The following is a 16,749-nucleotide window of genomic DNA, read 5'->3' on the forward strand; positions in this document are numbered from 1 at the left end:
TTGATGCTCATCAGGCTGGAAAAGGTTACAAAACCATCTCTAAAGAGTTTGGACTCTGCCAATCCACAGTCAGACAGATTGTGTACAAATGGAGGAAATTCAAGACCATTGTTACCCTCCCCAGGAGTGGTCAACCAACAAAGATCACTCCAAGAGCAAGGCGTGTAATAGTTGAGAAGATCACAAAGGACCCCAGGGTAACTTCTAAACAACTGAAGGTCTCTCTTACATTGGCTAATGTTCATGTTCATGAGTCCACCATCAGGAGAACACTGAACAACAATGGTATACATGGCAGGGTTGCAAGGAGAAAGCCACTGCTCTTCAAAAAAAAACATTGCTGCTCGTCTAAAGTTTGCTAAAGATCACGTGGACAAACCGGAAGGCTATTGGAAGAATGTTTTGTGGACGGATGAGACAAAAATAGAACTTTTTGCTTTAAATGAAAAGCGTTATATTTAGAGAAAGGAAAACGCTGCATTCCAGCATAAGAACCTTATCCCATCTGTGAAACATGGTTGTGGTAGTATCATGGTTTGGGCCTGTTTTGCTGCATTTGGGCCAGAACAGCTTGCCTTCATTAATGGAACAATGAATTCTGAATTATATCAGAGAATTCTAAAGGAAAATGTCAGGACATTTGTCCATGAACTGAATCTCAAGAGAAGGTAGGTCATGCAGCAAGACAACGACCCTAAACACACAAGTCGTTCTACCAAAGAATGGTTAAGAATAAAGTTAATGTTTTGGAATGGCCAAGTCAAAGTCCTGACCTTAATCCAATCAAAATGTTGTGGAAGGACCTGAAGCAAGCAGTTAATGTGAGGAAACCCACCAACATTCCAGAGTTGAAGTTGTTCTGTATGGAGGAACGGGCTAAAATTCCTCTAAGCCAGTGTGCAGGAATGATCAAAAGTTACCGGAAACGTTTAGTTGCAGTTATTGCTGCAAAGGAAGGGTCACACCAGATACTGATAGCAAAGGTTCACATACTTTTGCCACTCACAAATATGTCATTTTTGATCATTTTTCTTAATAAATAAATGACCAAGTATACTATTTTTGTCTCATTTGTTTAACTGGTTTCTCTTTATCTACTTTTAGGATGTTAAAGTATTGCTCCATATCACACCACCAACCAGAGTGTGCAAAATGATAGCAATATGCTTGTAAACAGATGTTCCCACCTGCCAAAGACTGTTGGCATTGAACTGGATCTGTGTCAGAATGTTTCAGGTTTTCTTTATCCCTAAACAACCTCACTGTAGAGTAAAATCATAGCTATATGCATTTTTTAATATAATATCTCTCTATTATAAAAAAATCGTGGCAGGGAGACAAGACGTCATCTCCTCAGAAGACAATTTGACTTTAACATCACGCGAGACAAGGCAGTGAGACATAAGCACAGCTGCTGTGCAGGCTTTTAAATGATTGACATGCAGCGTGACAAGCAGAACACACACCTCTGCAGCAGCAGCACAAAGCCAGTAGTGGATCCGTCCTCTTCTGCTTAGCATGCATTCAGCTCCCCTCTTCACAATACGAGCGGGAGAGACTCGAAGTGGCAGGAACATAGTGCGCCTCCGGGGGGGTTGAACGAAGTGTACGAGACACATGGCAACACGTGAGACTAGACATTTCTACCATAGGAAGCAAAACATGTGAGATGGTGACTTTTGCACATCACGCCCTACTTAAAAACAGTTTAAAACAAGTCCACGCACATCGAACCTACCAGTTGTTGGAATGCTTTTGACAGACACACTTAATGTGCTCCCAGCTCTTAAAACAATGACAAGCAACAAGCAGATCACGCAGCTTGCCAGCAGATGATCCGAGTGCATCTCCTTAGAGTGTGTTCAGCAACCCCCACTTCACAACGCTAGCGGCAGAGACGTGAAGTGGCAAAGGGACAGCTGCCGTACAGGCTTTTAAATGATCTATGCAAAGCACGAGAAGCAGAACACGCAGCTTGCCAGCAGTAGCAGCAAGACAGCAGCTGAACCGACCGCATCTCTTTAGCGTGCATTCAGACCCCCCTTCACAATGCGAGCAGCGTTATATGTCCTGCGAGAAAGAGATTTAACCAAAACCGGGGCAGGAAGTAAATTAAATCTCTTTAAATTGTTTATCCGGTAAACCAAACCTTGGGGGTGGGTGAGTGGGTGAGTGAAACGAGCAGGGGGCAGAGCCCCCTAGTTATTTTTTAAATATAGTGCATCCAGAAAGTATTCACAGCGCATCACTTTTTCCACATTTTGTTATGTTACAGCCTTATTCCAAAATGGATTGAATTCATTTTTTTCCTCCGAATTCTACACACAACACCCCATAATGACAACGTGAATAAAGTTTACTTGAGGTTTTTGCAAATTTATTAAAAATAAAAAAATGAGAAATCACATGTACATAAGTGTTCACACCCTTTGCTCAATACTTTGTCAATGCACCTTTGGCAGCAATTACAACCTCCAGTCTTTTTTAATATGATGCCACAAGCTTGGCACACCTATCCTTGGCCAGTTTCGCCCATTCCTCTTTGCAGCATCTCTCAAGCTCCATCAGGTTGTATGTGAATCGTCAGTGCACAGCCATTTCAAGATCTCTCCAGAGATGTTCAATCGTCGTTTCCCAGTGCCCAGCGCTGATCAGTCAGTGCCGTAGGGCTGCAACTAATGATTATTTTGGTAGTCGACTAATCATTAAGTGTTTTTTTAAATTAGTCAATTAGTTGCGATTATTTAATGCCTGACTATTTTGATGCCTGCGACCTGTGGTTGCACATCCTGTTCTAGGCTCTAGTGCATATCTTACCTCATCTGCTCACGTCTGTCCACTTGTGAATGTCACCCTAATGTCTCTGCATTAACATGATTAAAATTAATAATAATCAAAGTAAAATAACAACTAGTGAAACATATGAATCTGAAAATAATTAGATGTTTTATATTAGTGTGACCATCACAATAAAAAAGAAATACATTAAACAATACAAACTAAAGTGCACATAGTCTTTAAACAAGAAAAATGCATTTAACTTAACCAAAATGGCCACTGGTGTGTCTTAAAGTCCAAAAGTATAAATAAAGCTTCAATACAAATAAAATAAAACAATTTATAAAAGATTCTGTTCATATATTCCTGATTGCAGTGCAGGAACGTGTGCATTTCGACATGCTCTGGTGTGAGGCTGCCTCTCTTCTTTGAGACAATGTTCCCAGCTGCTGAGAAGAGACGCTCAGAGGGAGTAGAGGTAGCAGGAATACACAAGAATGATTTTGCAGACAGAGAAAGATGTTTTAATCATCACACTGTGAAGGAAAAGTGCTGTAGTTTATTGCATCATGTTCTATATTATGCCAAAATAAAAAAAAATAACAGACTAAAATATTTAACAAGCTAATTACTGCCAGCACGGCGGAGCTGAGTATATTCGGAAAAGTACATTCGTTGAACGCCGCAACCGACTAGAGTCGGTTTCCAGTGCAATTTGGAAGCACGCCGAAGCCGAGTATTTGCGGTGACATACATTCAGCGACGTACATTCATTGAACTCTGCAACCGGCTAACGTTGTTTCTCAGTGCAGTTTGCCAGCACGCTGGAGCCGAGTATATTCGACAATGTATATTCATTGAATGCTACAACTGGCTATAGTCATGTCTCAGTGCAATTTGCCAGCACGCAGATGGTGAGTATATTCGGCGAAGTACATTCATTGAACCCTGCAACCGGCTATATTTGCTTCACAGAGTAATTTGCCAGCACGCCAGAGCTGATCATTCAGTGCCGTATATTCATTGAGTAGTCAGCTCATGAGAACTGCCGACCCCAGCAGAACTGCAGCACCACTCTCTCTGGGATTCAGCTGCTGCACTAGACTAGCCTGCGAGCATCAGTGCTTACCTCTGTGTACTTGAGTGCAGCCAGTTCAAGCGCAGTTGGCTCAGTGATTTACTGAGTTTCCTCAATGGCATCAGTTGCACTTTGTACATATTGTGCCAGTAGTTTTTTTTTTTTAAATAGTTTTTACAGTTCATTAGCAGTGTGTTAAATGATTAGTGCTGCAGTAATTGTGATGCTCTTTGCAAGAAAAAAATGTGTTCCATTAAAATTTCAGTTTTTCTTTGTGAATTGTGACGTTTACTTAAAAAGTGCAGGAAAAAAGTTTTTGGCGTCCAGGGATGCATTAACCCACAAGTATGTGGCAGTTTAAGGGTTAAAGCCCCACGATATTGCTGAAACGCCCTGCACCTTCTAAGGCCTCTGGCAATGAAAACACGTTTGCATGAATTACAGTACATATAGCGGTAACATCTGTATTTTACATTTTTACATTCTAGCAATTTCGTTTAACTGTGGTTATTTAAAGGTGCTAAAAAAATAAATTGACAATGACACTGTATGCTTTGTGGTCATGTGGGTTTTTTTTCTCCAATTTTTTTTTTTTGCCCATTTTCATTCCAAATAAAAAGCATGTACAATTTAGCTTGATTGGCCATTCTAAATTGACTCCACATGAGTGTAGGTGTTTGCTGGCTTTTCATAGGCGATTCCTTCTTATATCCTTGAATTGGATTGAGAATGTAATGTTATGTTATGCCATTTTATGCCAAGCTTTTAATAAAGAATTTCCTTTACAATTATTGCCTCATATGCCCAAATACTCAAAATTAAAAAGATATGTTTCATCCTGTTTGGTTATCCATATGGTTCCTAGCCATAATTGGTTAAAAAAAAAAAAAAGTCTACATCTTGGGTGCATGGTTATGCCGTTAATCACCAATGTTATTAATTCAAAAAAAAAAATATATATATATACTGTCAGGAGATGTATGTCTCACCTTTACATACTGTTAAATCATTTCCTTTTTTAAATATTCCTTTTCATTTGATTATTTTTCTTTATATTTTATACTTTTATTTACATTTTCTCTTAATTGCATGCCACTTAATCAAAGCTTTCTTGCAGCTTTATAGTTTACAAATGAAAACAGCCATGCGCTACCACATCTCTCTTTCTGGACTCTTTTCATCTATCCAGATGTTTATAAGGTGTTTATTGTGCACTAATCACATTTAGTGACTACCTATATTCATTTTGTTATATAAAGAAAATCACGTTTTGACAGGTAAGATTAAAATATCATTGAATCAGTCTCATAATTCAGAGCAGTGGCTCTGAGGTTCAGGATCGGAGCGGATATCTGGAAGGTTGCCGGTTCAAATTCTGTTACAGCCAGAAGGGGTATTACTCATGCCCATTAACCTGAAAATGTCTCCAGGTGCAATAGCTGACCCAGTGTTCTGACCTTCAAAATTCATGTGAAAAGACTATTTGCCATCCACATTGTTTTTTGATTTACACAGTGACCTCTTTTAGTACATCATACAAAATTAAATAGTTCAGTAACTGAATTTCTGCATGTCTGAAAACACTGCTGTTGCGAAAGATGGAAGGACATAAGTTTCCTTGATTTATTTGTAAAATAAGATATCCATTTTATTTGTACAGTTAAATTTGTGAACATTGTAAGAGCAAGATGAAAACTTCATTCACTACACAAACAAGAGGGTCCAGTGCTTTTTTTGCACATCACCCTTATGAATCAGCAAAATATTTAAATTGCTACTTTTTGTTAATGGAACCCTAAACTCTAGTAGTACAATATCAGTGATCTGCAGCAACAACTTTATCTTCTTCATTTAGCTTTCTTTGGTAAAGAATGTCCTATTGGTGTAAATCAAGAGCTTTTGAATAAATATTCTTTGTGCTAATCATAACACTTCCCTTCATTCGGTACAAACTTTTCAATCATTTGAAAGTATGTTGCAGAGAAAAGTTATGTTTAATCCTACATTAATTATTGTTGACCTAAGGCATCTGGTAATAATCTAACAAATGCATATATTATGTTATTTAGAAAGGTTTAAATACATTGCTGTTTTGGTTATTACAGTAAAAATCACAGTGATCCACAGCTAGTGACTAAAATAATTAACAGTTCTGCAAAGATGCATCCCCAGGTACCACATTCCTGAAATGTAAATAGAACTGTTCGTATAAATATGTAAATATTTCATACTAACTTGTCAATTATATGTTGTTTTTATTTGACTTAAATTCTGAACATTCAGAATTATTTATATATTGTATTATGATGCCATCTGAGGTAATGTGTTGTATGTTGTTTCACATTTCATTACTCCATATATGTGACAATAATAAACCAAAAATAAATCTATAATTCCACATAAATTTGTTGAAACAGTCAGTTTTCTCCATTCTTCAGCAAAGTCATTGCTCTAATTAAACGAGAAGATGAGAAAAAATTATTTCAACATAATCTTTGCTTGTAAAAATGTTTATACTGCCTCACCAAGACATATTGGGACCTGGGCCTTCTTTGGACTACTGTAACTAATTCATTCTAATATGGTGTTAGCTTAATAGCTTCTTCTGTTCTAGCTAGCTATGCATTTGTGACTCAGTCCCATTGGACGACAGTCTGCATTCGCACTACTATTTTTACCTTGGCATTCTGTAATGCTTGGGAGAATACTATTATCTTTGCAAGCTGACAGTTTTAGCTTTATTAATATATCAGATGAGGAGCTCCCAGTTAATTAAATGTAAAGTTGACTTTTTATGTATTTATTTTTTTTTAGATACATGGGTATAGGACTTTCTGCCCAAGGTGTCAATATGAACCGACTTCCTGGTGAGTAATTGGTAGCGATGAAGTCTCTGCATTGTAGTAAACAATAAGTAAATTTACTGTTAAAATGTTTATAACAAATTTATTCATCATAATGAAATGTTTCCTATTTTCTTTGAAATTTCTTATCTGGAAAAATCATTTATTTGTTGGAGTATGTGAAATTCTCTTTGTTTATGACCTTCTAGCCTGATTTCAAGTTGGGCAAGCCTTTCCATCTACAGTGCATCCGGAAAGTATTCACAGTGCATCACTTTTTCCACATTTTGTTATGTTACAGCCTTATTCCAAAATGGATTAAATTCATTTTTTTCCTCAGAATTCTACACACAACACCCCATAATGACAACGTGAAAGAAGTTTACTTGAGGTTTTTGGAATAAGGCTGTAACATAAAAAAATGAGGAAAAAGTGATGCGCTGTGAATGCTTCCTGGATGCACTGTATAGGCATGCGTTTGCTCATAGATAGTGTGACAGATCCCTGAACCCTTGACCAAGACATGAGACACGATGTAAAAGTCCAAATATTTGACTTTATTTTCCAGTAACATGCACAAAGCACTCTCCACCCCACTATATTCATATATCACTAATCAATACACTACAATAAACAATAATCTCAATCCACCACTCCCAGACACATTGCAACCCTTCCACCCAGCTCAGCTCGCCGTCTGGGAGTTCCCAGAGTCCTTTTATGGTTCCTGACCTGGAAGTGTTTCCCATCCTTCAGTCTGTGATTCCTTACCACTTCCAGGTCAGATACAAAGTCCTTTTCTTCACCCCGGAAGTAAGTCATTCCTCCTGTTCATGTGACTCGGACGTACCTCCGGGGCGTAGGGCAAATAGTAGTCCCTGGTTCTCCCTGGAGCAACCCCTGGTGGTCCCGACATTATCCAGCAAGGCTTTACAGGAAAACTCCATAGTCCCTGATGCCCTGCTGAAATTTGGGGCATCTCCGTGTCACAGAGAGGGCTCCCTCTGGCGGCCTGGGCGTATTGGCTGGGATAAGTGGCCGCCATGGACCACAGTACACAGCGAAGAACCATGGTACGAAGCGGCCAGCCCTGCGAAGGATGTCTTCCTCCAAGAGATTTCGTTGATCGGGCCTTGGCAACTTTCTGAATAGTCCCGGGAGAACCTAGGGGGAACATTGAATAAATGAGTCATCCTATCCCCTGTCCTCCGAGGACAATTTCGTCATATGTGACCCAGCCTGCAGCATTCATAGCACAGCCGTACTCCCCTTGTTTGTATTCCTCGGCGGGACTGAAAACACTTTGAAATCTTTGGCTCCGCCCCTTTTCCCACAGAGTAGGAGTCCCCAGCCGCCTCTGCTATCTCAGTGCCCTTTTTTACCTTATCAGGAGACCCCTTTGTCTCAGTTGGGATCTCCTTTTTACTCTGGGGCTTTCCCACAGTCTGAGTCTCTCTATGAGATAGAGAGAGACCCTTTACTGTCTGCACCCCCTTTGACTTATTTACAACATGGGTCAGGGTCTTCAGGACTGAATCGTGCCGAGAGACCGCACAATCCAGCTGCTCGGGCTCAATCAGCCATTCCCCCAACCGCTCTGTCAATGTTCCATGCTCTTTTGTAGGGCATGCAGTAACTTGGCACCCGCTACTTATTAAACGTGGGCCCAGATCACACTGCGTCCCTATTTTATTATATACGGTACCGGCATTACCTACCTGTACCGCCAAATCATATAATACGGGAAGCTCCTGGCTTAATCGCTGCAAGTACTCATCTACCTTTCGAATGGGCACTTCGGCCGTCTCACCCAATTCCCCGACGGTCTTCTTTATCACCACCAGCATCTACAAAAGACTACATATGGACTCGATTTATTTTTCGAAAGCCCACACGTCAAAAGAATTAATTAATTCGGCCAGAGGCAGGTTCACTTCCGTGTTCTCCTTACCTACTGACCGAGAGCCAATGAACACGTCTGCTGTTGGCACATGTTCTGACGGGCTTCGCGGAGGCTTCTGGGATTTTGAGTTTTTATCGGAGGACCGGGCCGCCATCTTTGGCTGACTGTGATCCGCCTGTGTTAATTTGTCGGCAGAACGATCAGCCATTTCCGGGCCTCCATACCTTTTTGCGGGGTGAGCAGTGCTTTGCTCGCCTCCCCCTTCCCCTTCGAAAAGTCCAAGTCCATCTCTTTGTCGACAAAGGTGCAAACAGCGGGACATGGACCTTCTCCTTCCCAGAACACACCTGGGTCAATCACGTGTATCTTGCCGGCCGCCGACATGCGGAAGTCCCCTTTCGTGCTCGTCGGCTCGAACAGGAGCGTGCCACTGTCTTTGGAAATGTTGTCTGCTTCCCACAGAGCCTCCAGGTGATCTTCTCCGAGGTACATGCATGGGACAAAGTGTGTTATTTTAAACGGATTGTCAATTAAATCCTCAGCACGTACCTCAGAGCGAATGTTTGTCCCCGGAGGCTTCTCCCGATTTGTGTAGCCGCTCTGTAACTCCTCCTGAGCGTCGGCCATTACGAGCGTGGCTCTTCTGCTGGTGTTGTCGCTTCTGCTTGTCCTTTTTTTTTCCCATACCGGACTTGGTGAAGGTAGGTTCCGACGCTGTTGCTGCGTGTCTGGATGTCGCCTTCTCGGGGTTCTCTGCCCACAGAAAATTTTTAAACAGGTCCTCTGCCAAACGGACGGCCAGCGAATCCTGCCGACTACACCACTTTGACAGATAGGGGTGCTATCGCTCCCTTGAACCCTTGACCAAGATGTCAGACATGATGTAAAAGTCCAAATATTTGACTTTATTTTCCTGTAATGTGCACAAAGCACTGTCCACCCCACTATATTCATAAATCACTAATCAATACACTACAATAAACAATAATCACAATCCACCACTCCCAGACACGTTGCCACCCTTCCACCCAGCTCAGCTCGTCGTCTGGGAGTTCCCAGAGTCCTTTTATAATTCCTGACCCGGAAGTGTTTCCCATCCTTCAGTCCACGATTCCTTATCACTTCCGGGTCAGATACAAAGTCCTTTTCTTCACCCCGGAAGTAACGTAATTTCTCTTGTCCATGTGACTCGGACGTACTTCCGGGACGTAGGGTAAATAGTAGTCCCTGGTTCTCCCTGGAGCGACCCCTGGTGGTCCCGACATTATCCAGCAGGGCTTTACAGGAAAACTCCATAGTCCCTGATGCCCTGCTGGAATTTGGGGCATCTCTATGTCGCAGGGAGGGCTCCCTCTGGCGGCCTGGGGGTATTGGCCGGGATAAATGTCCGGCCATGGACCACAATAGATAGATAGATAGATAGATAGATAGATACTTTATTAATCCCAAGGGGAAATTGACTTGTGTGCATTTGTGCCATCAGACCTTTTTAGTTCCACCTTAGGGCTTAAAGGTTTGGACTTTTAAATGACTGATTTTGTATGAATCAATTTATAGGGTGCACAAACTTGTACATCCCACTGTTTTGTAGGGGTCATCATCATTATCATGTTGATTACTTATGCACAATTTAATTTAGTATTTAGTATTTTACCCTGAATAAAAATAAGAGATTTATGAATATTTTTTGCTGTATTTGATATTGATAATGAGATATTCTTCAATATTATCACATTTGGGTGTTGTACTGTATAGCCTAAATTGTGAAGCACAGTATGTCTTGCTTTCTCATGTGAGGCTTACTGGGGGCCTTTGTATTCCTTACCACTGTCCAATGTCATGGCCGCTGTTTTGATCATCTAGAGATCCTTCCATGCACCTCCAATGATCATTTCTTTGCCACATTCACTGGCTGCACCTTCATGTTGCCGGCTCCACATAACACTGCAGAGTTGGAGCCCAAGGCAACACGGTCTGCTCTTACTTTCCTCAAATCTTTGAGCCAAACCAAGCCAGTATCCTTCCCGAGACTGATTGCCACCTATATACCATGCGAATGGACTGAAGCTGCACTTTTAAGTTTTTGATTGTCTCACTCTGTATTTTATACTCACACACACAGCTTTTTAAGGCACCTTAAAGGCATCTCTCTCTCTCAGGTATGTGTTTCCTCGCCAGCATTTTCATTCCAAAACTGATGGCATTGTTTTGTTAATGTTTTGAATGGCACAGTTTGCTTCATAATAGAAATTTTCAGAAACTAATACTAGAATTAAAAAGCTTTTCTAACTTATTAAGACTGAATCAGGGAACTGGAGAAAAAAAAAGATATATAATTAAATTTCTAGACAGCAAATGCCATTCAGTTTGACTTCCTGTCAAGCATGTTACCTTTATTCAAAAGATACAACAAAGTACAGCATATGGAAAAAAATGGAACAGGGGACTTCCTGATGAAGGGTACATTTCAAGTCTAAGGAGGATACATGTAGAGTTGCTTGTATTAAGCACTACCTAAATTGTTATTTTAAACTGAAACATTTGTTCACGTGTAAACTTTTCAGTAGCCAGTACAGGCAGCCTTCAGGTTATGAAGGAGTTCTACTTCTGCTGATGTTCATAATTTAGTTTTTTTATACAAGTTGTAAATTGAAATAAAAATGTCTTAATAAAAATACAGTTAAAATGTATAATGCTGTATTACTTAATTCATAGGAAAATGTTGACCTTATACTTAAAAAAACATCCTGCTGTTTTTGATAATGACGAAGTACATCACGGAATTAGCAAAGCCATAATAATGATCACAAAAAGACACCACTAATTGACAATTGATCCCTTAGCAGATACATGCTTTCTTTCAATAAGAGTGTATCACCCCTTCCCACCAGCTGTAAAGGATGCTGGGAATTACAAGCAGCAGGTTCTGTCTCTCCTCGGCTAAGCCCACAGTTACCTATCTAACTGCTCACCTGAGACTAAACATGTTGTGCAGCTGTGATTTTTACCTGTTACATTCAGTGACAGGTATTGTATGCTGAAAAATTGCTTTGAGTATCACCTCCCCTGACTGAGCTGACCAGTGACTGCATGTGCTACTGGTTAGATTTGGCAATACGTGCTTGGCTCCAGGATGTGTCTAAAATGGTCACAAAATGTGACCATAAATAGACTTTTCTGATTATCATTTCTACTTAGCTGACCAGTGGCAATTGAAATCATTGAAACTTTAAATAAATTATATTGTAACAGATGTAAAAGGCTGTTAACATATGTGTCAGCATGGGCTTCCCCTTGGATATCTGTGAGCCGCATTCTACTAAAAACTGGCTTATACACTTCACACATTCATGCTGGGTGCAGTGGCTGTGTATTCCAAATGGTGAATTTCAATGAGAAGCTGGTTATGTTTGTGTCAGAATAAGAAACAAAGGGCTGAATGTAATACAACCGGTCATCAAAATGCAAGGATAACATGCAAAACATTTGAAGTTCATCTGGCTATCATGTAGGTCCCCGGTTATGAAGATATCTGTGCTCTGTGGAATTCAGTTGTCCCACTAAGGTGTGATTTTCATGGATTTCCTCGTGTTCATGGATCTTTGCACGTTGTTTCTTTTTTGATTTATTGTGTGCTCCATGGAAAATGCCAGCCTGTATGTCAGTAAACACTCATGCACAGTGATATTGTGAAGTCTGCATTTTAAGATTGCATGTGTGTTACACGTTATTGTCGTTTTACTGGTGCTCTCTGTGATTGATGGTTGACTGTAAACTTTGTTTAAAATAGTATTGATAAATGCCACTTTGTTATTATTTCAGTTGTTTTGTTGTGCTTACTGCATGTTATGCTACCAATAATTCTTCAAAGGGAGCTCCTCAACAAAGAAACGTGGAAAATAAGATTTAGTAAAAAGTTTATTAATAGTTATAATTTAATAATTCATTACTTGACCCCCAAGAACTCTGTACAAAGACATTTTGATGACCAATTGTTAAAATAAATGTAATAATGTACTTTCATGCCATATGTAGTGACTTGCTCTTAAAAATTTACTCAGGTAATTGTTTTGTGGGGGAACAAAGAGAATGGGAAAGGCTTTGTTTTGGAACTCAAATTTCATCTGCATCATATGAATCATTAAAACCGTGTAAATGAAGTAGTTTAACTTCTAGCTTGTCATGACTACCCCTTTAAATTCAGGGACGATCTCATTTTCACAGTTGATATTATTATCCTATAAAACTCTTCTTCTTGAATATTACATGCACAGTTGATTATGGCAGATTAAAACTGATAAAACTGTGAACACTGTGTAGTTAAAGCGCTGCACAGTGTCTTTAAAAAGCCTATCTGGCAGTCTTCTATTGCACATTCATATCTTCTGTGCCTCTCCATCACGTCCACCAGGAGGGACACTGATTTCCATAGCTGAGCCTTTGCTGTAGAAATGTGTGCCCCTGTAAGTTGCTTGGAAAATGTATATCTGTATAGCTAAAATTGTTCAAAATATATTCTAAAAGACTGTAGACAGTTTTCTGTATCAGTTTCATATTTAATGTGCATCTCCATCCACTTTAGAGGACACTCTTTTTCCACAGGTGAGCCTTTGTTATTGAAATGCTGATCTGTTTTACAAAATGAGCAATTGGCAGCTAAAATTGAGTCACTTCTATTTAAAAGAATCTAAGGAGTCTTTTGTCACTTTTTTCTCTACTGTGCTCTTTTGCCATATCCTGTGGAAGGGATGATTATTGTCCCAGCTTTTGCAGAGTTATAAAAATGCATGCCCCCTTTCTGCTGCTTACAAAATCTATCATGATTCATGGCCAGATGATTGAACCACTTTTGGATAAAATGACACTGACATTTTAATTAAGTGGTATCAAGAAGACCTGTTGAAGAACGGATGTGATGTCACGGCTGAGCAAAAAGAATGGAGATTGCAAAAAACTCAGTTTAAAGGCCAATTTTCAGACAAGTCTTACAACAGTTTGTGGGAATTCTTACTGACAAAAGAACCTTATTGTACAGATTTCCACAATATTCTTCATGCTTGTTTTGCCTATTTCAGCAGCTCAATGTGAACATAGCTTTTCAGTACAGAAAAGAATAAAATCAAAATTGCGAAACTCACTCAATGTCTCAACCAGCATTTACTCACAATCAGTAGAGAAGGCCCTTTGCAGTTTCCCAAGCCCTGTGTCAAACACTCCCTCATTTCCATCAACAAGAAAAGAAGACTAAATTACAGTGGATGGCCCTCTGACACTGACATTCTGATGGTCAGTGACACAGATTCAGAGCCTGAGTAAAATACACTGTTCTTAATGAGTGTACATAGTTTGAATCATCAAGACTTCTGGATCCCGGTTTGCAACCCCCCCAGGCAGACCCGCGATCCAGTCCCACACTCCTGAAATTACCCTCTATCTACCGCAGCCAGGTGTTACGTGGGCGGCCCCTTGGCCTGGTCCAGCCACTCAGATCCCCAACAATGAGAATCTTATGAGCCAGATCACCCTCGGGGAAACGCACCACATGGCCATAGTGCCGTAACTGACACTCCCTCACAATGCAGGTAATGTGCCTCATTCGGGACTTCATAAGCAACTGCTCATTCAACACAAAGTCAAACCAACGGTACCCAAGAGTTTTCCGGAGAGACACAGTACCAAAGGAATCCAGTTCATCTCGGGTCACTGGATAGCGTCCATGTCTCTCAACCATATAGCAAGACAGGAAGCACCAGGACTCTAAAGACTTGGACCTTCATCCTTTAGCATAGATATCGGGAGCGCCTCAAACAACTTTCCAGCGACCTCATTACCCCCAAGGTCTACTGACTTCATAGGAAGAGTCACCAGAGACATGAATGTCACTGCCAAGGTAAGTAAACCTCTCAACAAGGTCAACACTCTCTCTGCAAACAGACACACTTCTGATGGCTGTGCCTAAGAGGTCATTAATCATGGATCTTGGTTTTTATCCAGGACACTCGCAAGCCCAGACACTCAGTCTCTCGAGCGCCCCGATCACAGCCTCCATTGACGCCGCGAAAATCACAGCATCGTCAGCAAAGTCAAGATCCGTGAATCTTTCTTCACCAACAGATGCCCCACAGCCACTGGACCCCATGACCTCGCCCAACACCCAGTCCATACAAGCATTGAACAGAGTAACAAGAACACACCCCTAACAAAACCCCAGAATCAACTGCGAAAAATGCAGAGGTCCTGCCTTCACTCTGCACAGCACTCACAGTACCAGTGTACAGGCCGACCATGATATCCAGCAACCTCGAGGGGATCCCGCGAACCCTTGGGATGTCCCACAGGGCAGCTTGATTAACTGAGTCGAGCGCTTTGTGAAAATCGAAAAAGGCTGCAAAGAAACTCTGCCGATATTTGCGTTTGCGTTCCATGAGAACCCTCAGTGCCAGGATGCGGTCGATGGTGGACTTCTTAGGCGTAAAACCAGACTGTTTCGGTCGCTGGTATGTGTGCAAATGATCACGGATCCTTTTGAGGACAACCTTATCAAGGACCTTACCCGGCACTGAGAGCAGTGTTATCCTCCTGTAGTTACTGCAATCCAGGAGATCACCCTTCCCTTTCCAGACAGAAATGACAAGTCCCATTTTCCAGTCAGTTGGGATGTACAAGAGTAGAAAATGTACAAGAGAAGAAAAAAGAATTAGGCACATATACATGCAGTTTAGAAAGGCAAGAGTTTGGAAGATTAATATTTTACACAGTTGATTATTTGGCACCTAAATCAAAGCTATTGGCTCTTGTGCACATGAAATTACAAAATGAGTGAAAATGGTGATGAAGCCCATAGTGTGCAGTAAAATTCATTGCTGTTCGTAACATCTGCGACATGCATACCATTAAAAATAGTTTGCTTTATTTGTAATTACAAAAAGAAAGCTGCTAGATAAAAATTTCACAGCTTTATGTGCTTGTTAGTACTTTGCAGAACTATTGTAACCTGAGACCATTTTAACACAAGACCATGTTTAATTTAGTGAAAAGATTGGCCTATTATTGGAGTTTTCTGAATATTTGGTTATACTTCCTTTGTCCTTAGGTTTTTTGGGTGTTATAAAATCCCCAACGGCCTATATCTTTAGGTGTTAGTATATGTTCTGGTTTATAGTTGTGAACTAGTTTTCCCTGTTATTTGGTGTATATTATGATGCATCTGTCTTTTTGACATTAAAATAATATTATTAAATTAGAAAATAATTAATGTGATTTTTTTTTTGTTTGAAATAGCAGTTTGGACTAATTGAAAAATATTGCAAAACAAAAATAAAAATAACAATATTGAAACATAGTCCAAAATAAAATTTTACTAATGTGATATTGATTTACTTGATGTTATTTAGAAATGTAATGTTGTGGAATTTTTACGTCAATTACACACATAACTAGTATATTTGTGTATATCACTACTTTGATGTTCATGGTGCACAAATATTTGTTATTATTTTACACTGATTTGAAAGCAATATAAAAATGAATGCCTCTGTAACTTCCCCAAATTTTTGTTCCTGCCAGGCAGTTGCAGTATTAGTTGGTAAACTAAGAACTAATCTAAATGTTTTATAATGTTGATATTTATGATTAAATCTCTTAAATGTCTGAATGCAACATATGTTTCATGAACATGATGTAAGGTATATGGATTAAACTAAATTGCTCTAAAGTATGCAAGTTCTGAGTTTATAGATAAATCCCATATTATTAAAAAAACTGATTTTAATTATGTAGTTCAAAAACTGTAATTGTAAATAAAAGCTACAGAGAAATCATTTGAAAATCTTTTATTATGATAATATGGTATTTTAAAAATTTTATTAAATTAAATTTTACTAAAATTGAATTAAAATTTTATTAAAAATGGCAATTTGTTTAAGGTTACGTTATCTTTCATGCTTGCAGCTAAACTGGATAAACTGGCCTTTTGATTTGATTGTCTTAAATGTAAATAGTTTGGCTTGTGCGGGTCCAATGTTCATGTCATTTTTTGGTCAATCGACCCAACACCGATTTTAAAGATTTCTGAATTTATATACTTTATTTATATAAATGGAAAATTTAAAAAATCAGCACAAATATTATTTTTAAGAAAATCTCTT

At 39.7% G+C, this 16,749-nt stretch overlaps 1 protein-coding gene across 1 annotated transcript in view; it reads left to right on the forward strand.

Annotated features, from left to right (window-relative positions):
- The window catches only part of ranbp10 (RAN binding protein 10), a 108,324-nt gene that overhangs the window by 23,075 nt on the left and 68,500 nt on the right, over positions 1-16,749 (forward strand). Inside the window, exon 3 of the mRNA XM_039763093.1 lies at positions 6,671-6,723. Within this exon, the coding sequence (XP_039619027.1) occupies positions 6,671-6,723 (53 nt within the window). The remainder of the gene's footprint in view (positions 1-6,670; positions 6,724-16,749) is intronic.

Source organism: Polypterus senegalus, chromosome 9 (assembly GCF_016835505.1).
Source record: "Polypterus senegalus isolate Bchr_013 chromosome 9, ASM1683550v1, whole genome shotgun sequence".
In the NCBI taxonomy this organism is placed as follows: domain Eukaryota; kingdom Metazoa; phylum Chordata; class Cladistia; order Polypteriformes; family Polypteridae; genus Polypterus; species Polypterus senegalus.